We start from the raw sequence: 25,753 nt of genomic DNA on the forward strand, positions 1-25,753 counted from the left end.
CTATGAGGGCTACTCCATTTCTTCTAAGGAATTCTTGCCCACAATAGTAGTTACAATAGTCATTTGAATTAAATTCTCTGATTTTCATCCATTTAAGATATCAGTGTTCACTCTTGCCGTCTCCTGCTTGACCATATCTGGTTTAACTTGATTCAGTTTACCTAACATTCCAGATTCCTATGCAATATTGTTCTTTAGAGCATCAGATTTTGCTTTCACCACCAGACACATCCACAACTGAGTATTGTTTCTTCTTTCAACCGGTCCCTTCATTCTTACTAGAGCTGCTAGTAATCGCCCTCTGCTCCTCCCCCAGTAGCATCTTGGACACATTCCTATCTGGGGGGCTCATCTTTCAGTGTCATATCTTTTTGCCTTTTTATATTATCCATGTGGTTCTCCAGGCAAGAATACTGGAATGGGTTGCCATTTCCTTCCCCAGTGAAGCACGTTTTGTCAGAACTCTTCACTATGACCCATTTGTCCTGGGTGGGCCCTGCATAGTATGGTTCATAGCTTCATTAAGTTATGCAAGACCCTTTGCCATGACAAGGCTCTGATCCCTGAGTACTAGTAGTGTTAGCTGATCAGTCATGTCTAACTCTTTGCCACCCCATGGACTGTAGCCCACTAGGCTCTTCTGTCATGGAATTCTCTAGGCAAGAATACTGGAGTGGGTTGCCATCTGTCTCCAGGGGATCTTCCTGATCCAGGGATCGAACCCAGGTCTCCCACATTGCAGGCAGATTTGTTACCATCTGAACCACCAGGGAAGCCTGTGATCCCTGAAGGGGTGGCCAAATCAGACTACTCATCATTTCAAGAACCCACTGAACTTTTTCACCTCTAGTCCTGTGTATCCTCATCTTTTCCTGTGGAATGTACTCCCTCTCCATCCCACAAAATTCTATTCTTCCTGGAAAATCAGGGGAATTGTCACTTCTCTTGTGACACCCCTGCTATAATTCTCTGTATTGCCCTTATCACTCTCTAATGTTTTGTTTTGTTTTTCATTCTGGATATCTTTGTTACAGTTTGTCTCTTCCTACTGCCTTCTCCATACCTCTCACTACAATGTAAGCTGCACAAGGGCAGATAGCTGGTCTTTTTTCACGCTCTAGCCTCAGTGTCCAGAGTGCCTGGTTTATAGTAGGCACTCAAGACAGGCTTGCTGATGGAATGAAACTGCTGGACTATGTAAATAAGGGTTATAGTCACAAACCAGGGAGTGTCCTTTTCATGTTCCCAGTGGTGTGAAGTCTACTCACCATGCAGCATCACTCTCTCACACATCACTAGCGCTAAGTTTTTTTTTTTTTTTTTTTTTTTTTTTACCACAAAAGAGGCATCTTTTCATTAGGGACAGCAGGGGACATAGAACTACTATATTGCACTATTCCATCTGGGACTGGAAAACATTGAGCCCTGGGCCCAGAGGCTGAACCTTCAATTTACTGTACATTCTTATTTGTGCCCTGATCTTCTCCTTTCTTGGAAAATTTTAGAAGAAAGGCCTTTGGAAATGTAGAGATGAAACATTTTAATTTAGTTCTGCTTAATGCCATATAAAGTATCAGAAAGAAGCAAAATGGAAAATATGAGAAATTCTGAGTAATCTGCATATTTGGTACTACCCTATGGAGTCTGAACTATTCTTAAAAAATGAAAGAAATTAAAATGTGATTTTAAAAACAATACATAACAGGACAGCTTGATGAAGCAAAGTTATTACTATAGTAATCACAACTTATGGCATTTCAGGTTACAAACCTCTCGTACAACATCTCACTCTTCCTACAAACCTAGACGCTACTGATTCATCATTTGATTCAGGCCATTTTGTCAAGGGCCAGGCACTCCTTGGGTGCTGGAAATGATGAGGAATTTGCAATCACGGCTCTAAAAGGGTAACTGCCATGAGGAGGTGAAGAGAGGGTTATGAGCACACATCCAAGGTTTACTCACCTAGACAGCTAGGGATTAAAGAAGGTTTGTGAGAAGAGAACAGGCTGCTGAATCATGGATGAGTAGGAATTAGGTGGTGAAGAAGACAGAATGAGGCAGGCCCAATGGCAAGGAAAATGAGAGTACAGGGTGCACCGAATCTCAGTGAACGAGACTTGTATGAATAAGAGATGGACAGAGAGAAATGGGATGGCCATGAGAGGGGAGGCTGCATAGCAGGCCAGGGTGAAACCAGAAGGGCCTTGAATTTCAGGCTAAGCAAAGACCTGACATGGAGAACAATGGGGGAGACAACGAAGGGTTTTAAGCAAGGAGGAGAGATGATTAAATATGCTGCTACTCTTCGCTGCTCACAAGTGGGAACCCTCATCTTCTTCCTAAAGAATCCCAGTTATTCTCGCGCATCAGGAGGCTACATTTTCAGGGGAGACTGGGCTCCATCCTAGACTCAGGAAGTAAAACTTAATCAATATAATCCAGTTTTGGTAATTCCACTCTATTACCACAAACATGTTATAATTTTGGCCAATGAAAATGAGGAACATTTGCTTTGAAGCTTCTGGATGAAGCCTCACTATTATAAAAGGCCAACCATTATGGACATTCTGTTTTCCATTACTGTCCATTGTGGAATAACTGCAGCCATCTTGGGACCATGAGGGGACAAGCCTTAAGACAGAATTCATGCTGATGATGGCACAGTGGAAAGATGTAAAGAACCAAGATCTTTGGTATGACTGATGACTAAATTAAGCATTCTGTAACCACCTACTCCTACTTTTTTAAAGTAAATTAAAAAATCCCCTTACTACTGTTCCAAGCTGCAGCTTCTGTGTTATTTTGCAGCCAAGGGCAACCCAACTGATAGCCTGATTTTTAATCTAGAAAGTTCACTTTGGAAGAAGTGAGCCAATTAGATGGAAGGGAACAAAGAATGCAGGCTGAGACGCTAGCAGCAGGCTGCAACAGGAAAATCAGTGAGTACTGCTGAGATAAGGTTTGTGGGGTAGAGAGGAGGGAATGGGCTTTAAAAATAAGGGGAATTTGGAGTAAACAGGACTTGAGAGCATTTGGTTCTGTGTCCTGGATGAATGTGTGGTTTCTGGAAGGTGGTCCTGGTCAATGAGAGAGAGGACAGAGAAGGAGGAGGAACATATGTGGGGGCCTAGCGGTGACCATACCCATTTTACACATGAGATAATCCAGTCTCACTCACTAGACTGTAGAGACTGTGGATCTTGTCTGTCTCCTTTACTGTTAATTCCCAAGTGCCTTATAGCAGGATAAGAATAGTCTGGGTTTCTCTGGTGGTCCCATGGTTAAGAATCTGCCTTACAGTGCAGGGGACACCAGTTCAACTCCTGATCGGGTAAGATTCCAGATGCTGCGGAGCAACTAAACCCATGCACCACAACGACTTTGCCGATGGGCTGCAACTACTGAAGCCTGTGCACCCTAGAGCCTGTGCTCTGTAATGAGAAGAGAAGAGAAGAGAAGAGAAGAGAAGAGAAGAGAAGAGAAGAGAAGAGAAGAGAAGAGAAGAGAAGAGAAGAGAAGAGAAGAGAAGAGAAAAGTCACTGCAATGAGAAGCCAGTACATCGTGACTAGAGAGTAGCTCCCACTTGTCACAACTAGGGAAAGCCTGCACGCAGCAATGAAGACCCAGTGCAGCCAAAAATAATAAATAAATAAATAAAAAATTTAAAAAGTTATACAAAAAGAATGCTCAATAATAACTGTGCGAGGCTGAGAAAAATTACATCATTTGCCCAAGATGGCACAGGCGGTTCAAAGTTGTGAGCCCAGAACACACTCTCTAATCCTTCCCAGCACACTGTCTGCTACTTGCCAAGATCATCAGCAAAAGACTGCTTCTCAGATTCTGAAGCAGAGGAAGAAACTCTTATTGGAAGATGGGCAGTCATGGTGGGCTCCCTCCCTCAGGTCACCTTAACAGAGTATTTAACTTTTTCATTAATGTATATTTTATAGAAGAGTTTCTAAAGAAAATTGTTCAAGAAGGATGCATTTATGGACATCTGAGCACCATGAATTATATCTTATTACTGACATGTTCAGGATGAAATAGATTCCTGTCACTCTGACTCAGACCTTATAACTGGAAAATCAGGCAAAAATTTAAGATTGAAAGCCTCTCTGCTATCTGGAATCAATAGAGACTAACCTAAATGCATCTTAGACACTTCTGATGCTCTTACATTATCTTTCAAAGAGAGTCAGAGAACATTTTAGGTATAAGAATCACTAATGTACTAGAAAATACTAATCAACATCTTCTCTCAGTCTTTACGCTTTTAAGGTAAATAATCATAATTACTCTAACCTCCTTAATTTATGTCATCCTTCCATCTGTATGTCTTTTTTCCCCCCAGCATCTTTTAATTTAGCCACACTTTTAAGCTGAAGGACCCAAAGCTTGTTGAGAAAACAATTACTTCTACATTTTTTTTCTCTTGTGATATTTACAAGAATTTAAATGTTTCCCAAAGTTAAACTAAGAGCTAAAGAGGATGCAAAGAAATAGAAACCCTTGACCTCAAAGAACTGATCATTGAGTATAGGAGGCAGGATGAAGGGAAATTCCTAGTAACCCAAGGACAATGTTAGTGTGTGACTTGAGTGCCATACTTGGGGCTACAGAAGTGTTTTAGAAATTCAGAAAAGCAATAGAGCACCAGGCTGTGTTAAAGAAGGATTCCCAGACACAGATGAATATGGAGTGAGCCTAAAGAGCATTTAGGATTTGGAGGAGAAAATAGGAAGAAGTATGGCAGAGGGAGGAAGTGGGTGGTGGCAAGAGTATGAAGATGTCTAGAACAGACAGTTTATGTGAGAAATACATCTAAGATTTTTTTTTAAACTTTCCTCCCATCCAAAGCCTTATATTTATGTTGATAGTTATCCTGTTCCTCATGGACATCACCTAGAAGGATGAAGGATATCCTATCTCCTCTCCAAAGATTATCGTTTCATAAATTTATCCATTTGACTTCTACAGTTAATGAAAATCATGTTGAATTTTAATCCTATCTGTGCTCTTAATTAGTATTTTGATACAGAGTATACAAAAACCACTAAAAAAGTGGGGCTCAGTCATCACACTACAGAAACGTGATAGGCCAACGACTTGAAAGGGCTCAATAAGTATTTATTAGTTCAATGGAAGGAAGGAAAGAAAAAGAGAAAGAAGAAAGGATGAATGGAGTTTGGAAATATTTCTCACTAATTTTTCAAAAGTGAGCTGAACAGTTATTTAAATCATAGCTAAATTAGTATTTTGAGTCCTATTTTTAGCTTTAACTCACTGTAACTTGCCATGTCTTCAAGAATTCTGAGTACACAACTAGTGTATTTTAATTTTCTTTTTCAGATTAACTATGGTTCTTCATCTTTTTTCTAAAGTTCCTAAAATTTTCGATGGGTAACAAGAGTTATAAACAGTTCCATTATTTCTTCCAGGAAGAGCTCAAACCTGAAATACCAGAAGATAGCTCAATAATAATAGGGGAAAACAGCAATAATTTGGTTCCATCTTACAATACTCTAAACGGAATGAAAAAGAATTCCAGGAAACATAAGTTGCAGTTTAAATGAGCTACCAAGTTTACACAAACCTTCCTGATAGAGAGAGGAGTGGAACAAAGAATGTGAGAAGAAATAAGTAGTTATTTACAATAACAAACTCCTTTCCCCAGGGGTAAATTATTCTGGAGCAGGAATGAACTGAAATCCTTTGCATAAGCAAGAGCCGAGCAAGATAAACATTTCAGACACTGTCATAGATCTGGAAGACCATCTCAGCATTCCAGACGCCCCGTGTTGTTGCATAGTGTGGGAAAGGGGCCACCAGCCTTGAAACCAAAGTGGCCTGTTCTCAGGGTGACTTCCGCACTTAAGAGCCAGATAGACTTGGGCAAGTCATTCAGTCCCTCTGAGTCTGCTTCTTCATCTTCAGAACAGGAGTAACTGTACCTAACTCTTAGGATGGTCATCTAGAGCAAAAAGACAGTGTATGCAAAAAGCCTCACTGGGTGTCTGACAGCTAGCAGGAGTTGAGTAAATTATATTGTTTTTGTTCAGTTGCTAAGTCATTCAGTCACTAAGTTCTGTCCCACTCTTTGCGACCCGATGAACTGCAGCACACCAGGCCTCTCTGTCCTTCACTATATCCTTGGGTTAGCTCAAATTCATGTCCACTGAGTTGTGAATCTATATGACCATTTAGATAGATTGAGGCTATCTAACCATCTTCATTCTCTGCTGCCTCCTTCTTTTGGCTTCAATCTTTCCCAGCATCAGGGTCTTTTCCAATGAGTCAGCTCTTCGCATTAGGTGGCCAAAGTACTGGAGTTTCAGCTTCAGCATCTGTTCTTCCAATGAATATTCAGGGTTGATGTCATTTATGACTGGTTGATCTCCTTGCAGTCCAAGGGACCCGAGAGTCTTCTCCAGCACCGCTGTTGAAAAGCATCAATTCTTTGGCACTCAGCCTTCTTTATGGTCCAACTCTCATATCTATACATGACTACTAGAAAAACCATAGCTTTGACGAGATGGACCTTTGTTGGCAAAGTGATGTCTCTGCTTTTTAATATGCTGTCTAGGGGCTTCCCTGGTGGCTCAGATGGTAAAGAATCTGCCTGTAATGCAGGAAATCCAATCAGTCCTAAAGTTTGATCCCTGGTTTGGGAAGATCCCCTGGAGAAGGGAATGGCTACCCATTCCAGTATTCTTGCCTGGAGAATCCCATGGACAGAGGAGCCTGGCAGGCTACAGCACATGGGGTTGCAAAGAGTTGAACACAGCTGAGCAATTAACACTTTCACTTTCTTTTTCGGGTTTGTCACAGCTTTCCTTCCAAGGAGCAAGCATCTTAATTTCATGGCTGCAGTCACCATCAGCAGTGACTGTGGAGCCCAAGATAATAAAATCTGTCACTTTTACTTTTTCCCTTTCTATTTGTCGTGAAGTGATGGGACTGGATGCCATGATCTTAGTTTTTTAAATGTTGAGTATATTATAACTCACATTAGTTCTTAAGCAATCACAATGGGGTTCAAATTCCCCACTACTCTGTGGCAATAGGGGAAGCCCTCCTTACCTTTGTGAAGACAATCAAATCAACTTGTTAATTCCAAATAGAACCATTCTTATGGAATATCTACATAGAAGGAATAAAGCTAGAGCTGATTCTCAAGTATCCAGTGCAACAAAAGCAGAAGCTACCTGGCAGGAGGGAGCACATGTGTTTTTGTTCTTCTGTCTTTGGCTTCAGCTCCTCCCCGCCCCTTTAACCACCTCCAGTCTTCACTCTAATTCACCCACAACCTGTCAAGTTTTTTCTCACTTCTTACCACCCAGAAAATTTGCTGGGCTTTTCTGAAATTTTAAGAAGATTCTTTCTGGAAAATTTAAGGGTCAAGAAAAATCTAAAATTCAAGCAAAAACATTTTATACAATTCAAAGGGCAAACGCCCTTCCCCTAGACCTTGATCATGATTAAAAGCACATATATGTAGAGAGTCCCGGTTCTGTACAGACGAACCACAGCACTGAAAATGGAAATGTTGTCTTAAGGTATTTCAAAATATGGTTAAAATATACACAAACCACTGGAGAGAATTTAGGTCCTTGTCTTACAATAAAGAAAAGCTCCTTCTCTTTTTAGTTATAAAAGACTATTACCAACCTTAACATCTAAAATATGCTTTAATCTGTAATATCTAAAGAATGAACTTTAAAAAAAACCTTAAATCCATACAGTATGCTATTGTTAAAGCCTATTTTGCAGACTGAAAAAAAAAAAAAAGGCTAGAGTGTGGTGGATCTAGAGAGACTTTAAAAAAATTTTGTGAAATATTTTGTAGCTATAAAAATGGTTCTGGAAACTGTAATTTTTAAGACTATTCAAAAGTTAGACTTACTATTTGCATAATACAAGTACAGAATAATATGCAAATAGATTTCTTAACAGTGTTTTTGGTTATGGATATAATGGTGTTGAGGGAACAACTTCTGATCACAGAGGTCTAATATCATCAATAACCCTCTCCCACGGCCAGTCTCAGCAAATTTATGAAGGAAATTTGTTTGTCTTCTTTCTTGTCCTGTAATCATCCCATGCCTAGTCCTACTACATAATTTCATACCTGCCCAGGACTTGTCTTAAAAATATCAACCTGATGAACCTGATCAGGATAAACTAGTTTATGTCCAACCTCTTAAAGCAGTCTTTTCATTAGGAAAAAATGATTAACAAAATGTTCCCACCCTCAAAGAATAAATCTCTAGTAGCAAAATTTCAGATACTTTGATTTTGGGTAGGGAATTATTTGGGTCAGAGAAGTTTCTGCAGCACAGGACTAGAACTAGAAGGATATCAGTAGTAGTAAATATCAATAACCTCAGATATGAAGATGACACCACCCTTATGGCAGAAAGTGAAGAAGAAATAAAGAGCCTCTTGATGAAAGTGAAAGAGGAGAGTGAAAAAGTTAGCTTAAAGCTGACCATTCAGAAAACTAAGATCATGGCATCTGGTCCCATCACTTCATGGCAAATAGATGGAGAAACAGTGGAAACAGTGGTCGACTTTATTTTTTTGGGCTCCAAAATCACTTCAGATGGTGACTGCAGCCATGAAATTAAAAGACGCTTACTCCTTGGAAGGAAAGTTATGACCAACCTAGACAGCATATTAAAAAGCAGAGATATTACTTTGCCAACAAAGGTCCCTCTAGTCAAGGCCATCTAGTCAGTAGCCATGTATGGATGTGAGAGTTGGACTGTAAAGAAAGCGGACCACCAAAGAACTGTGATGCTTTTGAACTGTGGTGTTGGAGAAGACTCTTGAGAGTCCCTTGGACTGCAAGGAGATCGACCCAGTCCATCCTAAAGGAGATCAGTCCTGGGTGTTCATTGGAACGACTGATGTTAAAGCTGAAACTCCAATACTTTGGACACCTGATGTGAAGAGCTGACTCATTTGAAAAGACCCTGATGCTGGGAAAGATTGAAGGCAGGAGGCGAAGGGGACGACAGAGGATGAGATGGTTGGATGGCATCACCGACTCAATGGAGATGAGTGTGAGTAAACTCTGGGAGTTGGTGATGGACAGGGAGGCCTGCCGTGCTGCAGTCCATGGGGTCGCAAAGAGTCGGACACGACTGAGTGACTGAACTGAACTGAGTTGTCTTCTACTCTGTTTCATAAACTTTGGTCAGGAGATCATTTGAGCTACAATCACCTTATACCTGTTTTTAAAAACACCAAACCAATTTCTAGGCCTAATCCCTAAGTCATTAAATCAGAATTTCTTGGAGAGAGGAACTTGTACTTTAGAAAGAGCAGACAGATGGATAAAAAAATATAAAGGAGTATTATTATCCCAATATTGGAAATCATCAGATTATATCTTGTAGACAAAAGTTAAGGGTTTTCGTGTATTAATTGACCTACCAGTATCTGTTGTGGCATGTTAGAACAGAAACTTTGTTTTAAATCACTGGCAGTATGTAAAGAACCCCAACCTCATCTTCTGCTCTTACCAGGCACTCCATCTTGGATCCAGAAGTTAATGTCCGTCCCATCTCCAGCCTTCAGGACCTGTGTGATGTTGATGGGCTGCAGCAGGCTCATGACCTCCTCCATGATGATCCTGGCTGAGTTAGAGCCAGTGAACTTCAGCCCAGAGGGTAAGAAGGTCCCCAGGTCAGACTCCATCACAAGGCTGTAGTTGGAGCTATTTGCCTAAACAAAAGAGATAAGTGTTTGGTTCATATCTGCTGCAACTCTGCTTTCTCTTTGGGAGTTACTGAAAAAACAACAATCAGAGACTTTATCTCCTCACTAGTTGTTGCCAAAACACATCAGGCTTTGCTCAACTTGGGGTCTGGTCTGGTCTGCATGTTACTAACAGTTCTGAGATGCAAACTTACTCATCCTGGGATCTGCCAAATTTGAGTTGACTTGGAAAGATTTTCCTTAAGTTCAATGAAAATAAATATAAAGCTCCATATTTAAATTACTTAATTATTGCTATTATCAATAACATTCTTTCAATTCATTTTCTTAACAGCTTAACTTGTACCAGATACAATTCCTTTTCTACAGTGGGGATCTCCAGATAGCCTTAGCCATGTTCAGGCCCCCCAAAAAAGTATGCTCTGCGGGCCTATTTCGCTCTACCTCTTTGCTCTTGATGGACATTCTGTCTTATTTTAATTGTGGATTCTGCAAAGGCTTAAAGGCATCAAACCGACAGGTTTGTCTTGGGTTTCTGGTTCTGATGCTGTGCCATCTGTTGAGCCCCCGGGGAGGGAGGTAATAGAACGCCAGCGAAATGCTGTTCTCTCTGGGGTACAACTGTAGAACTCTAAACCCCAGCGGCTCTGCCAGGCCGCTAGTGTGTAAACTTTTCCCAAATAAAGCCTGGTGAGAAAGCACAGTGATTTCGTGTAGCCAATATTGTCACAGCAAGAGCCTAGAAGAGGCGCTCACCAGATTGCACAGCTCAGTTGCCACCCGGCCCAAAGACTTGTAAGTTTAAGGCTCTTTCAAGTTTAAACTGGCCTGGCCATCTATTTCCCAGGAGCCATTCTTTTCTTCAAGACTGACCAGATACTACCTTGATCGAGTTATTCTCAAGCTGGCATCGTCATTACTCACGTAGTTAAAATCAATAATAACATTTTTACATCGCTTTCAGAGAGCTTTCATGTTTGCAATCTCCTCTGATCTTCTTCCATAACCCATAAAGTAGACAGGGCAGTTTTATCATTGATAGTGGTTTATAGAAAAGGAACTGAGGATCAGAGAGGTTAAGGGACTTGTTCAAAGTCACACAGTTGGCAAATGAGAGAGCTGGGTCTGAAATACTATGCTTTCCAAAACTCCACACTGCTATAGCTAGCATGGAGTTACACCTATTCTGAATTAGAATGATTTTTCACTTGCATAACAATTTCAGGGTTGCATAACTATTTTTTTTTCTTTTGTAAAACAGATACTTTTTATAATGATTTCTTATTGCTGTGGATGGGCATTGTTGTTACAACAGCAAGAACAGTGGTGGGTTCTAAAGAAGGACATTTCTAACATTTATAGGACTGAACTTTGTGGTCCTGAACTTTGTGACCCATTCTGCTGTCATTGATGATGAGAAGGTTGACAAAGCAGAAGTCTGTTGGTATTTCCACTTTTACTTCTAAGGAATTTCTGTCTTCATGGTGATTTTCAGAGAAAGACCCAAGATAATTATGATTTAAAAAAACCCAAGAAAACAATTTTCTCTGCTCTCAGCTGTGGCTACTGCAAGAAGGTAGCATCATTCGAGTTAATAACATGCAAAAATATTTGCATTAATATCTTATATTCAGGGCTATTCAGCTAGAACACTGGTGCTAGGTCAACAAGTTGACATGAATTTGGCAGGGTTAACCCTGTCCTCTTATGTGCCCACAGCTTCCACCCCAAATTCTTTTCCTCCCCGATAAAAATGAGAAAAGAAATAGCACAATATATCTTCAAATAAAGACAGAGTTGGGTCATGTCTGTGAGGGTTCCCATACTTCTCACAAACTCCCATCCTTCCAATAAGAATATTACCCAATTTGCTCCTGACTATATGCTTTTTAGTTGAAAGTAGAGCTAGGTAGTGATTTGGGCATCAGCCCGGTGAGGCGTGCCCAGCCCTGGACCCACTCAACTCTACTCCCGGCTCAGCAACCAACCTACTGGACGGCCGAGAGGAGTGTCTGGCCTCTCTCTCTGTCCCCAAGTCATGATGCCTTGACCTTTAGCGTCTCCATCTGTAGGCTGGAACAAATGCTTTTTTCTAGGCTTGCTGCTGCTGCTAAGTCGCTTCAGTTGTGTCCGACTCTGTGTGACCCATAGACGGCAGCCCACCAGGCTCCGCCGTCCCTGGGGTTCTCCAGGCAAGAACACTGGAGTGGGTTGCCGTTTCCTTCTAGACAGTGGTAAAGAACACACCCGCCAGTGCAGGAGATGTTAGAGGTGCTGGCTCAATCCCTGGGTTGAGAAGATCTCCTAGAGGAGCCCAGTAATCCTCTCTAGTATTCTTGCTTGGAGAACCCCATGCACAGACGAGCCTGGTAGGCTACAGTGAATGGGGTCACAAAGAGTCAGACACAGCTGAAGCGACTGAGCGTGCACCCAGGCTTGAACAATGAGCCTGGGCACATGGAACTTTGAGGGTCTTCAAAGAAAAGATCTTTGTGGACCACAGTGAAAGTGGTTGTGTGAGTTGAACTTGTCCAAGCTCCTTAAAAAATATGCATGAAAGGCTTCTTGACCCTCTACACCTACAAATGAACAAGGGCCAGGGTATCCCACCGTTTGTGAATGGTACCATGCAATGCCAGGATGCTGATAGGAATGTTGAGAATAATTTGAATAAGGGCACTTTCAAAGGTGTCAGATGCTATGTGGCAATAGGTTTAGCACAGTGATAACAAGTATGCGCCCTGGGACTATTCAGTCTGAGTTTAATCCTCAGACTGACCAGTCATGAGCTCTGTGACACTGGGCAGTCTGGGACTTCTGTTTCCTCTGCCTTGAAATGGGGATAATGATGGCACCCCAGGTCACTGTGTTGTAGGAAAGAGGGCATTGTAGAGCCCGGCACATAACGAGCACTTCATCAATAGTTGCTGTTACTGATCTTACCACTAAAGATCCATACCTCTCAGGTTTTCAAGAAAGGACTCCATATAAACCCTTCTGTTAGCTGCATATAATGATAACAGGTATCATTTTTGCAGTGCTTCCAACGTGCCAGACACTGTGTGAAATGCCTTATAGCTTATCCCAGGTAATGCTTATAGTCATTCTATAAGTGCTATTATATTTCTCATTTCACAGACAAAGCAACTGAGGTCTGGTCAGGTTAACTAGCTTCCCCAGGCTTACCTAGCTAGTGAGTGGAGTGGTCAGAATTCAAGCCCAGAGGTCTGCCTCCCCAAGCCTGTCTGCTCATGCTTACTTTCAATTGTCAGGCCACGGGTCCTTCCTTTTAATTCAAAAATACAAAGACTGTAGTCCAACAAATGTACAGAGTTTAAAATATTCTTGCATGATCACAATACAAAATCTGTTTGGATAGAACTTATTGTCCCTGCTAACACAGTAATTTGATTAGGCAAAGAGAAGATTGAAAACAAAAACAAAAACAAAACCCTTGCTCCACCATTTCCTACCAACTAGGAATAAAAAGCCTAAGATAATAAAATGTCTTTCTCAACCCGAATTAGACCGGATGTGCAGATTTCAGTAACTCAGAATTCTGTCGTGGGTAGAGGCGTGCTAGATTTCTAATCATGTAGAATTTTATTAGCTGCTGCTAACATGATGGCAGCAGTCTATTGTTGTCCATTTATATATAAACATTTCCATATGTTTTCAACGAGGAACTGAGAAACAAAGCACCCACCATCCGGGACACTGCTTTTCCTCCTCGTTGATGGCATCACTGTCTAATCGTTAGCACATGGCCAAAGAGCTGGGAAAACAAACTGTCTCTGCACAGAGAAACCGGGATGAAGATGCCGGGTCATAGGGCTGTTACAACCGCTGCTTCTCAGGCATGTGTTGTCACAAATATCCGTGCCCCTCACTATGCTACGGGCTGTGGGGACACACTCAGGGTCGATTTGGAAAGCTGATTATAGCTAGTGAGAGTGCAGCAGCCCCATGCTGGTTTCATGCGACCCATTTCTGCCCACAAAGCAAAATATCCGCTCTCCTACTCACAGGGTGTAGGGAGAAACCTCCCTTCTGGAGACTGAATGCGTTATTGCTAAGATAACCAGCACCGATTGAGGCAAACGTATGGATGGGGAGGCTGAGAAGCTCAGTGACAAGCTCAGATACAACGTGTAAACTCCTCGCCCTGCTCTCTTAATGAGGAGAAACACCTCTTTCTTAGGAGTCATGGAAACTGTCTTTCGTTGCCCTGTAATGGACATAATGCAACGCAGAGAAAAGCTCCTGGCTAACCTCCTAGGTTGGAGTTGCTGGAGTAGTTAATATCTGCTTAGGGTTGAAGAGTCATACGTTTGTTTTGTGCTAGAATCACATCCTATCACTTCTTTTCTTTTTTTAAGGGTCAGCTTACTCTGCCAAAGAACAATTTGGTAACCATTAGCATTCTTTGGGTGCAACGCAAGATTAAAAAGTAGAACAGTGTTTAAAATACATATTGCATATTTTCAAAAGCTTACTTCCTAACATAAACACAGGGTGATGTTTGTGTTCTTTGCTTTTATAAAACTCCAGATAATTCTTTTTCAGAAACATAGACCCAAGCTCGACATCTTCTCTCCTCCCAAACTTGGCATCTTTTTTTGTTTTAAAGCTTTTATTTTCTCATAGCCTAGGCAACCTGTCTTTAGTTTTGAATGAAAATCACAATCCCCAAAATCAAATGATGAGAAAAAGAGACTCCTAATTATTTGAATTAATCATTTAGCCTCCTTAGTTCAATCTTCAAAGAAGTAAACGCAGCCCCCTACCCCCAACACAGAGCAATCAAGTCTTGGTACCATGTCCCTGTTCCGGTAAAAGTTAATATTTTACAGATGATGGTGGTGACGCTGTTTGGTCAGGTGGTAAGCTCAAAACAAGTTCTCAGAAGGAATCATCCTATGAGACCATGCACTGAGTTGCTACAGTCATCTTCTCCAGTGCAGCCAGTGACCCTGACATTCCCATTTCAAAGGCTATAACTGGGGTAGGGGAGTGCTGCATGGAGCTTTAGGTCAAACACCTGTCATGATGGGGTGATAGGAAAAGAGGTTTCTTCCTGCTGGGCAAAACCAAGAAGAGGTTTTCCTTTCTGGTCATGTCTACCCCGAGGTTCAGATTTTTATTTCTGGCAGTCTCCAGCATTCAGTTCTGAACAACCTTGGTGACCCAGCAGGGAGGGTCAGGAGAGAGAGGATGACAAGGTGGAGCAGCGTATGTTATTTCTATTTGACAGGTAAACTGGCTGTGGCTCAGGAGAACGGGCAGTCTTGGGTAAGTTACACTGGTACTAAAATTCCAGACACCTGCTGTGGTTTAGCCACCATGCTGCCTGGAGCTGGCACGGAATAAACGGCTTCCGGAGACCCCTTTCCAGCCCCATCATTCTCTGTGTGTGCATAGGAGGTTTCTCTTGTGAGTCAGACCTGTGTTTTCAGGCGATCTGATTTTCACAGTGTTGCTCCAAGCACTCTAGATCTCAGCGAATTCTCTTGAGCTGGTTAAGGCCCACGGATAGCCCTTAAACTTATGGAAAACACACGATCCCTCTTATAAATGTCACTATGGTAATGACAGTGAGTCAGAAGGCTGAAAGATATGGCATAAACATAGGCTAAAAGAAATAAGAATTTTATTTATATTATACTGGAACTATGACTGTATTCACATTTCTTTGAGAAATAAAAATGACCCAGTACCCAGAGTATTTGGTAGACAGGCTTAAGAGCTTACACGGCAGCTTGCTGTCTATCTCAGCTTTTAATTTTATTCCTGCATGTTGAGGCAACATAATCAATAGTTGAAATCAGTGGGACTCATAGTCTCCACAATTAAATTTTGATTCCTTTAATATAATACATTGCCCAAGTGTTTTGCACTGCTAGTTTCATACACATTTCAATAAGCAGCTGTAAAGAGAAATCTCCAACACAGCTGGCTTTGTGAAAGCAGCTGCTTCTGTCTCTTTCATCCTCCATCCCTCTCTCAACCTCCTCCCTCGTGTGGATTTTCCCTGCCTGTCTCCTCTTGTACCTGCCATGCTGCCCTCAAAGTGTAAGAACTAAATTGTTTAAGAGAGGATCCCTTCCTTCATCTGACCTTTCTTCTCTGACACTGTTACATGCTTAATAGGCACAGGGATGTGTTTCTTGTTTTTGACAGTAGGGTCTTATCAGCCAAGACAGAGCTTTTGAGTTGACTTCAAACCAGTCCCCTTCTCTTGGCTGGAAAGCCCACGGCAGCTTCTTTAAATCCCTATTCAAGGTTACAACTGATAAGGAGTTCCTTTTCTTATGTGTAGACAGGTTATTTCTTTAAAATAATAGTGCTTATTTTCATGTCCTGCAAGAATAGGCTACTTTATAATCTGGAACTGAAATATTTATTCGATCCAATGACATATCATATTAAAGCACTGTTAATCACTAATTTTCCTTTTTCCACAGCCAGTAGATAAGCACTTAGAGCATGTTTGGATTATGATAATATCCTTAAATGCTTTATTTGATCAAGCACTCTTTACTAATATTAGTAAAGATGCTAAACACAGCTTTAAAAGTAATTTTATTTTCTTAAACATGCCTTCTTTTCTCTCAGAAGCACAATGGTGGGTCTGAAACCTCATGAAAGACAACTGTACCCAAATATGAGCTTCAAGGCTCTGGCTGTACTCAAGGCTTCACACTCTGCCTCTTCCCTCACCTTCCATTTCTAACATACCAGACCCCTACACCTAATGCATTGCACTGTTAGACTTTATTCAATTTGTTTTTTATACCCACCTTGCTCCTGAAAGAATTCAAGTCTTCCTATAAGACACTAATTGACAGAATTGATGCTTTTGAACTGTGGCATTGGAGAAGACTCTTGAGAGCCCCTTGGACTTCAAGGAGATCCAACCAGTCCATCCTAAAGGAAATCAGTTCTGAATATTCATTGGAAGGACTGATGCTGAAGCTGAAACTCTAATACTTTGGCTACCTGATGCGAAGAACTGACTCATTTGAGAAGACCATGATGCTGGAAAAGATCGAAGGTGGGAGGAGAAGGGGATGACAGAGGATGAGACGGTTGGATGGCATCACTGACTCTATGGACATGAACTTGAGTAAGCTTCGGGACTTGGTGACGGACAGGGAAGCCTGCTCTGCTGCAGTCCACGGGGTCGCATAGAGTCGGACACAACTGAGCGACTGACTTAGAACTTACAAGACACTAATACCATATTTTAAAAGTACTGTAAACTCGAGAATCAAAAAAATGCCCTGAAGGCAAGGATTGAATCTATGTGGATCTCCACCACACCTCTAGCTTAAATAACAGAGCTCAGTACATGGTGGGTGCTCAAGAAATATGTGAGGAGAAATAAGGTCACAACTGGGAAAATCTGACATGATACCCCAACAGCAACTTGGAGATGTAACTTAGCTAGTGCTGCCAAGGTAAGAGGAAAAAACAGTGTGCTATGAAGCTCTCATTACTTAGCAAAAGAAAGGATATAACCAGCTCCTTGGAAAACTTATTTCAGCTCCAGATTATCCTCTTTTAACAATTTTGCCAGCAATCAATTCTGAGAGGAACTGCCACATGGTTCTTTCCATGAGGAACACTGAACAAAATTATGAAAGGGTCTCCAATAGTAGTTTTTATAAAAGAGGCAGAAACTCCTTTCATAACACTGTTTCCTAAATATTTATCCTCAATTAAATCCAAAAGCAAAATATTAAGTCACACTTCAGGAAAGCTGTTTCTTTAGGAAGCAGACTGTATTTATTTAACAGTTACTGGGACAGAAACCTAATTAGATGACCATACATCCCTGTTTGCTCTGGGCAGTCTGTCTGTCATGGTATGACTATTAACTGTGCCTCCTTTTTCTATCCAACTCTCAAATATCAATTATCCCTCCTAGAATTTTTGTAGAAGTTAGTGAAAATTCCAAAATTGAGATCACTTAGCATTAAATTCAGAGAAGGCAATGGCAACCCACTCCAGTACTCTTGCCTGGAAAATCCCATGGGCAGAGGAGCCTGGTGGGCTGCAGTCCATGGCATCGCAAAGAGTCAGACACGACTTCACTTTCACTTTCACTTTTCACTTTCATGCATTGGAGAAGGAAATGGCAACCCACTCCAGTGTTCTTGCCTGGAGAATCCCAGGGATGGTGGAGCCTGGTGGGTTGTCGTCTATGGGGTTGCACAGAGTTGGACATGACTGAAGCGACTTAGCAGCAGCAGCATTAAACTGCAAATATTTGGTGGAGCTGAACTGGTCACTTGCTGATTTCTGAAAACACTTTCTTCCCTTGGCTTCTGGGGCCTTAGACTCTTTGCTCTCCTCACGCATCACTGGATGTGCCTCCTCATTTTCCTTGGCTGGCTTTCTCATCCTTCTGATCTTTAGACGTTGAGGTGGACAAAAATAGTCAAGAGGGCTTTTTTTCCTAGTCTCTTTTTAGAATAGTGTTTGGACCCTGATGGCAGGGACTTCTCTATTATATTTAGTACTTATGACTGATTATTTAATGGCTATAAACCCTCCTATTCCCTGTATATATTGCCTTTTCCAATGTGAATGTGATATTCCTTTCATCAGGAGGTGTAAATCTCCCCCCATGCTCATGAATGTAGGCTGGTCCCACGCCTTTCTTTGACCAAGAGAATCTGGCAGAAGTGACCATTGTGACTTCAGAGTATGGGCCAAAAGAAGGCTTATAGCTGCCACCTTGACCTGTTGCTGCCCTAAGACTGACATGTAAAGAAGCCTGGGGTACCACATGGGAAGATCAGCCTAGATGACAGCCTGTCCAGTCCTAACTTCTGTAAGTTGGACCATCTTTGATCACCCAGCCCAGGCAAGCTGTCATGTGACTGCAACCTGAGTGACCAGGTAAGATGTAGGATACTCAGTTAAGTTTGAAGTTTTTAGTATAAGAACATCCTATGTGATATTTGGAAGCATCTAAGAGCCTCTTGATGAAAGTGAAAGAGGAGAGTAAAAAGTTGGCTTAAAGCTCAACATTCAGGAAACTAAGATCATGCTATCCAGTCCCATTACTTTATGGCAAATAGATGGGGAAACAGTGGAAACAGTGAGAGACTTTATTTTTGGGGACTCCAAAATCAATGCAGATGGTGCCTGCAGCCTTGAAATTAAAAGACGCTTACTATTTCCCCTAAAATCAGTAACAAGACAAGGGTGCCCACTCTCACCACTACTATTCAACATAGTTTTGGAAGTTTTGGCCACAGGAATCAGAGCAGAAAAAGAAGTAAAAGGAATCCAGATAGGAAAAGAAGAAGTGAAACTCTCTGTTTGCAGATGACATGATCCTCTACATAGAAAACCCGAAAGACTCTTCCAGAAAATTACTAGAGCTAATCAACGAATATAGTAAAGTTGTAGGATATAAAATTAACACACAGAAATCCCTTGCATTCCTATACACTAAGAGAATGAGAAAACAGAAAGAGAAATTAAGGAAACAATACCATTCACCATTGCAACAAAAAGAATAAAATACTTAGGAGTATATCTACCTAAAGAAACAAAAGACCTACACATAGAAAACTATAAAACATTGATGAAAGAAATCAAAGAGGACACAAACAGATGGAGAAATATACCGTGTTCATGGATTGAAAGAATCAATATTGTCAAAATGACTATACTCCCCAAAGCAGTCTATAGATTCAATGCAATCCCTATCAAGCTACCAATGGTAATTTTCACAGAACTAGAACAAATAATTTCACAATTTGTATGGAAATACAAAAAACCTCGAATAGCCAAAGTAATCTTGAGAAAGAAGAATGGAACTGGAGGAATCAACCTGCCTGACTTCAGACTGTACTACAAAGCCACAGTCATCAAGACAGTACGCTACTGGCACAAAGACAGAAATATAGATCAATGGAACAGAGTAGAAAGCCCAGAGATAAATCCACGAACCTATGGACACCTTATCTTTGACAAAGGAGGCAAAGATATACAATGGAAAAAAGACAACCTCTTTAACAAGTGGTGCTGGGAAAACTGGTCAACCACTTGTAAAAGAATGAAACTAGAACACTTTCTAACACCATACACAAAAATAAACTCAAAATGGATTAAAGATCTAAATGTAAGACCAGAAACTATAAAACTCCTAGAGGAGAACATAGGCAAAACACTCTCCGACATGAATCACAGCAGGATCCTCTATGACCCACCTCCCAGAATATTGGAAATAAAAGCAAAAATAAACAAATGGGACCTAACTAAACTTAAAAGCTTTTGCACAACAAAGGAAACTATAAGCAAGGTGAAAAGACAGCCCTCAGATTGGGAGAAAATAATAGCAAATGAAGCAACAGACAAAGGATTATTCTCAAGAATATACAAGCAACTCCTGCAGCTCAATTCCAGAAAAATAAATGACCCAATCAAAAAATGGGCCAAAGCACTAAACAGACATTTCTCCAAAGAAGACATACAGATGGCTAACAAACACATGAAAAGATGCTCAATATCACTCATTATCAGAGAAATGCAAATCAAAACCACAATGAGGTACCATTACACGCCAGTCAGGATGGCTGCTATCCAAAAGTCTACAAGCAATAAATGCTGGAGAGGGTGTGGAGAAAAGGGAACCCTCTTACACCGTTGGTGGGAATGCAAACTAGTACAGCCACTATGGAGAACAGTGTGGAGATTTCTTAAAAAACTGGAAATAGAACTGCCATATGACCCAGCAATCCCACTTCTGGGCATACACACTGAGGAAACCAGATCTGAAAGAGACACGTGCACCCCAATGTTCATCGCAGCACTGTTTATAATAGCCAGGACATGGAAGCAACCTAGATGCCCATCAGCAGATGAATGGATAAGGAAGCTGTGGTACATATACACCATGGAATATTACTCAGCCATTAAAAAGAATTCATTTGAATCAGTTCTAATGAGATGGATGAAACTGGAGCCCATTATACAGAGTGAAGTAAGCCAGAAAGATAAAGAACATTACAGCATACTAACATATATATATGGAATTTAGAAAGATGGTAATGAGAACCCTATATGCAAAACAGAAAAAGAGACACAGATGTACAGAACAGACTTTTGGTCTCTGTGGGAGAAGGCGAGGGTGGGATGTTTCCAGAGAACAGCATCAAATCATGTATATTTTCAAGGGTGAAACAGATCACCAGCCCAGGTTGGATACATGAGACAAGTGCTCAGGGCTGGTGCACTGGGAAGACCCAGAGGAATCAGGTGGAGAGGGAGGTGGGAGGGGGGATCGGGATGGGGAATACATGTAAATCCATGGCTGATTCATGTCAATATATGGCAAAAACCACTACAATATTGTAAAATAATTAGCCTCCAACTAATAAAAATAAATGGAAAAAAATAAATAAATTAAAAAAAAAAATACGCTTAGCCCTTGGAAGGAAAGTTATGGCCAACCTAGACAGCACATTAAAAAGTAGAGACATTACTTTGCCAGCAAAGGTCCATCTAGTCAAGGCTAGGTTTTTTCAGTAGTCATGTATGGATGTTAGAGTTGGACTATAAAGAAAACTGAGTGCTGAAGAATTGATGCTTTTGAACTGTGGTGTTGGAGAAGACTCTTGAGAGTCCCTTGGACTGCAAGGCGATCCAACCAGTCCATCCTAAAGGAGATCAGTCCCGAGTATTCATTAGAAGGACTGATGTGGAAGCTGAAATTCCAATCCTTTGGCCACCTAACGCAAAGAACTGACTTATTTGAGAAGACCATGATGCTGGGAAAGACTGAAGGCAGGAGGAGAAGGGGACGACAGAGGATGAGATGGCCGGATGGCATCACTGACTCAATGGACATGAGTTTGGGTAAACTCCAGGAGTTGGTGATGGACAGGGAGGCCTGGCGTGTTGCAGTCCATGGGGCCACAAAGAGTCGGACACAACTGAGTGACTGAACTGAACTGAGGCTCCCTAACTACAGGGAACTCCTTAACAACAGGGTACCTGAAACTCCAAGAACATGTAACAGATTCTCAATAAATATTTGTTGAATGAGTAGATATTCTATATTATTGATTCAAAGAAGATTCATATGTTTATATATAATTTGGATATGTGGAAAAGTTTGAATTTTTATCATTAAAACATTAAAAAGTCTAGTTGTAATCTTGAGCATGTGTTAGACCATCCCTCCTCTGCTGACATGGGTTTAGGAACAAATGTAAAAAACATTCTCAAAAAGCACCTTCAGATATGCTGCAATGCCCAATTACTTGCTTAGGTGAATTTCCAGAATTCTTCACCAAAAGAATGGAAGAAATGATTTTGGCCAGGAAGAATATGGGGGCAAGATTTACTAATTATTTGGTTTTATGATTAAAGTAGCCTCCAGCTGTCCATAGATGATTGAATTGAACCTCAAAGAAGGCCAACAAAACCATCTCAACCAAACAAAATCAACTGACTTGTTGAATGGAATGGCAGAGCTTCTAATGCCTCAAGGGGCCGGTGGCTCTAAGGACCTTGGGGGAAGGAAAGGAGAGATGGAAACTGAATCAGGAGTAGGGAGAGAACAGCCCAGACAGAGTGACTTCCAATGAGTCTCAAAAGGATGGGATGGAGGAGACCTGTGGAGAATGCTAACCCAAGAGACTTGTTTAGTCACTAAGTTGTTTCCCACTCTTTGAGATCCCATGGACTGTAGCCCACCAGGCTCCTCTGTCTATGGGATTTTCTAGGCAAGAATACTGGAGTTGGTAGCCATTTCCTACTCCGGGGAACTTCCTCACCCAGGGATCGAACCCACGTCTCCTGCATTGGCAGGTGATTCTTTATGGCTGAGTCACCAGGGAAGCCCATAGCCCTGGGAACTAGAGGCTCTTATATCTGTTGGAGGGCAAAGATAGCAGTCCTTCTGTTGAAAGCATGGAAGCTGGGCTTCCAATGGGCAGGAGGCAGATGTACCGAGACAAGGAAAGTAGTAATGTTGATACAGATGGAGCATTTATATGGAGAAAACTCCATAACCATGACTACCTTTAGACTTCTCCCTTGAACTCTAGTCTTTTTTATTGAGCTGTGTATTTGACCTCTTCATGTGGATGTCTGATAGCTCAAACTTAACATGTCCAAAACAGAGCTCTTTATCACCTCCTCAGATCCTTCTAACCAATTCCTCCCATTTGAGTTGCTCAGGCTTCCAACTGTGGGGTCACACTTGTTGCCTTTCTCTCACACTCTATATACAATTCACCATCAGATCCTGTTGGCTCTTTCCTTAAAATATCCCCGGAGGCTAACCAACTTCTCACTCCATCCACTGGTCCATGTTATTGTTATTTCTCACCTGGATTATTCAGCCTTGTTCAGTTCTAGTCCAGCTTCAGTCTTTGTGAACCCAGGGACTGCAAACATGCCAGATTCCTCTGTCCTCCACTATCTTCCAGTATTTGCAAAAATTCATGTCCATTGAGTCCCCGATGCTATTAAACCATCTTATCCTCTGCTGCCCACTTCTCTTTTTGTCTTCAATCTTTTTTTTTTTTTTTTTTCATTTATTTTTATTAGTTGGAGGCTAATTACTTCACAACATTTCAGTGGGTCTTGTCATACATTGACATGAATCAGCCATGGAGTTACATGTATTCCCCATCCGGATCCCCCCTCCCACCTCCCTCTCCACCCGATTCCTCTGGGTCTTCCCAGTGCACCAGGCCCGAGCACTTGTCTCATGCATCCCACCTGGGCTGGTGATCTGTTTCATTATAGATAATATACATGCTGTTCTTTCGAAACATCCCATCCTCGCCTTCTCCCACAGAGTTCAAAAGTCTGTTCTGTACATCTGTGTTTCTTTCTCTGTTTTGCATATAGGGTTCTCATTACCATCTTTCTAAATTCCATATATATATGTTAGTATGCTGTAATGTTCTTTATCTTTCTGGCTTACTTCACTCTGTATAATGGGCTCCAGTTTCATCCATCTCATTAGAACTGATTCAAATGAATTTTTTTTAACAGCTGAGTAATATTTCATGGTGTATATGTACCACAGCTTCCTTATCCATTCGTCTGCTGATGGGCATCTAGGTTGCTTCCATGTCCTGGCTATTATAAACAGTGCTGCGATGAACATTGGGGTGCACGTGTCTCTTTCAGATCTGGTTTCCTCAGTGTGTATGCCCAGAAGTGGGATTGCTGGGTCATATGGCAGTTCTATTTCCAGTTTTTTAAGAAATCTCCACACTGTTCTCCATAGTGGCTGTACTAGTTTGCATTCCCACCAACGGTGTAAGAGGGTTCCCTTTTCTCCACACCCTCTCCAGCATTTATTGCTTGTAGACTTTTGGATAGCAGCCATCCTGACTGGCATATAATGGTACCTCATTGTAGTTTTGATTTGCATTTCTCTGATAATGAGTGATATTGAGCATCTTTTCATGTGTTTGTTAGCCATCTGTATGTCTTCTTTGGAGAAATGTCTGTTTAGTGCTTTGGCCCATTTTTTGATTGGGTCATTTATTTTTCTGGAATTGAGCTGCAGGAGTTGCTTATATATTCTTGAGAATAATCCTTTGTCTGTTGCTTCATTTGCTATTATTTTCTCCCAATCTGAGGGCTGTCTTTTCACCTTACTTATAGTTTCCTTTGTTGTGCAAAAGCTTTTAAGTTTAGTTAGGTCCCATTTGTTTATTTTTGCTTTTATTTCCAATATTCTGGGAAGTGGGTCATAGAGGATCCTGCTGTGATTCATGTCGGAGAGTGTTTTGCCTATGTTCTCCTCTAGGAGTTTTATAGTTTCTGGTCTTACATTTAGATCTTTAATCCATTTTGAGTTTATTTTTGTGTATGGTGTTAGAAAGTGTTCTAGTTTCATTCTTTTACAAGTGGTTGACCAGTTTTCCCAGCACCACTTGTTAAAGAGGTTGTCTTTTTTCCATTGTATATCTTTGCCTCCTTTGTCAAAGATAAGGTGTCCATAGGTTCATGGATTTATCTCTGGGCTTTCTACTCTGTTCCATTGATCTATATTTCTGTCTTTGTGCCAGTAGCATACTGTCTTGATGACTGTGGCTTTGTAGTACAGTCTGAAGTCAGGCAGGTTGATTCCTCCAGTTCCATTCTTCTTTCTCAAGATTACTTTGGCTATTCGAGGTTTTTTGTATTTCCATACAAATTGTGAAATTATTTGTTCTAATTCTGTGAAAATTACCATTGGTAGCTTGATAGGGATTGCATTGAATCTATAGACTGCTTTGGGGAGTATAGTCATTTTGACAATATTGATTCTTTCAATCCATGAACACGGTATATTTCTCCATCTGTTTGTGTCCTCTTTGATTTCTTTCATCAATGTTTTATAGTTTTCTATGTGTAGGTCTTTTGTTTCTTTAGGTAGATATACTCCTAAGTATTTTATTCTTTTTGTTGCAATGGTGAATGGTATTGTTTCCTTAATTTCTCTTTCTGTTTTCTCATTCTCTTAGTGTATAGGAATGCAAGGGATTTCTGTGTGTTAATTTTATATCCTGCAACTTTACTATATTCATTGATTAGCTCTAGTAATTTTCTGGAAGAGTCTTTAGGGTTTTCTATGTAGAGGATCATGTCATCTGCAAACAGCGAGAGTTTCTTTGTCTTCAATCTTTCCCAGCATGAGGGTCTTTTCCAGTGAGTTTGCTCTTCCCATCAGGTGACCAAAGTACTGGAGCTTCAGCTTCAGCATCAGTCCTACTAATGAATATTTAGGGTCAATTTCCTTCAGGATTGACAGGTTTGATCTCCTTGCAGTCTAAGGGACTCTCAAGAGTCTTCTCCAGAACCACAATTCAAAAGCACCAATTCTTCAGCATTCAACCTTCTTTCTGGCCTAACTACCACATCTGTACCTGACTACTGGAAAAACCATAGCATTGACTATACGGACCTTTGTTGGCAAAGTGATGTCTCTGCTTTTTAATATGCTGTCTAGGTTCTATCAGAGCTTTCCTTCCAAGGAACAAGTGTCTTAAT

The 25,753-nt window shown here is 41.1% G+C and overlaps 1 protein-coding gene across 3 annotated transcripts in view; it reads right to left on the reverse strand.

Annotated features, from left to right (window-relative positions):
* Positions 1-25,753, reverse strand: part of CPQ (carboxypeptidase Q) — a 526,376-nt gene that overhangs the window by 69,848 nt on the left and 430,775 nt on the right. For all 3 annotated transcript variants that reach the window (XM_061123718.1, XM_061123716.1, XM_061123715.1), the window contains exon 7: positions 9,535-9,736. In XM_061123718.1, coding sequence (XP_060979701.1) covers positions 9,535-9,736 — 202 coding nt within the window. The remainder of the gene's footprint in view (positions 1-9,534; positions 9,737-25,753) is intronic.

The sequence above is a fragment of the Dama dama genome, chromosome 21 (genome assembly GCF_033118175.1).
Source record: "Dama dama isolate Ldn47 chromosome 21, ASM3311817v1, whole genome shotgun sequence".
NCBI classification, from domain to species: domain Eukaryota; kingdom Metazoa; phylum Chordata; class Mammalia; order Artiodactyla; family Cervidae; genus Dama; species Dama dama.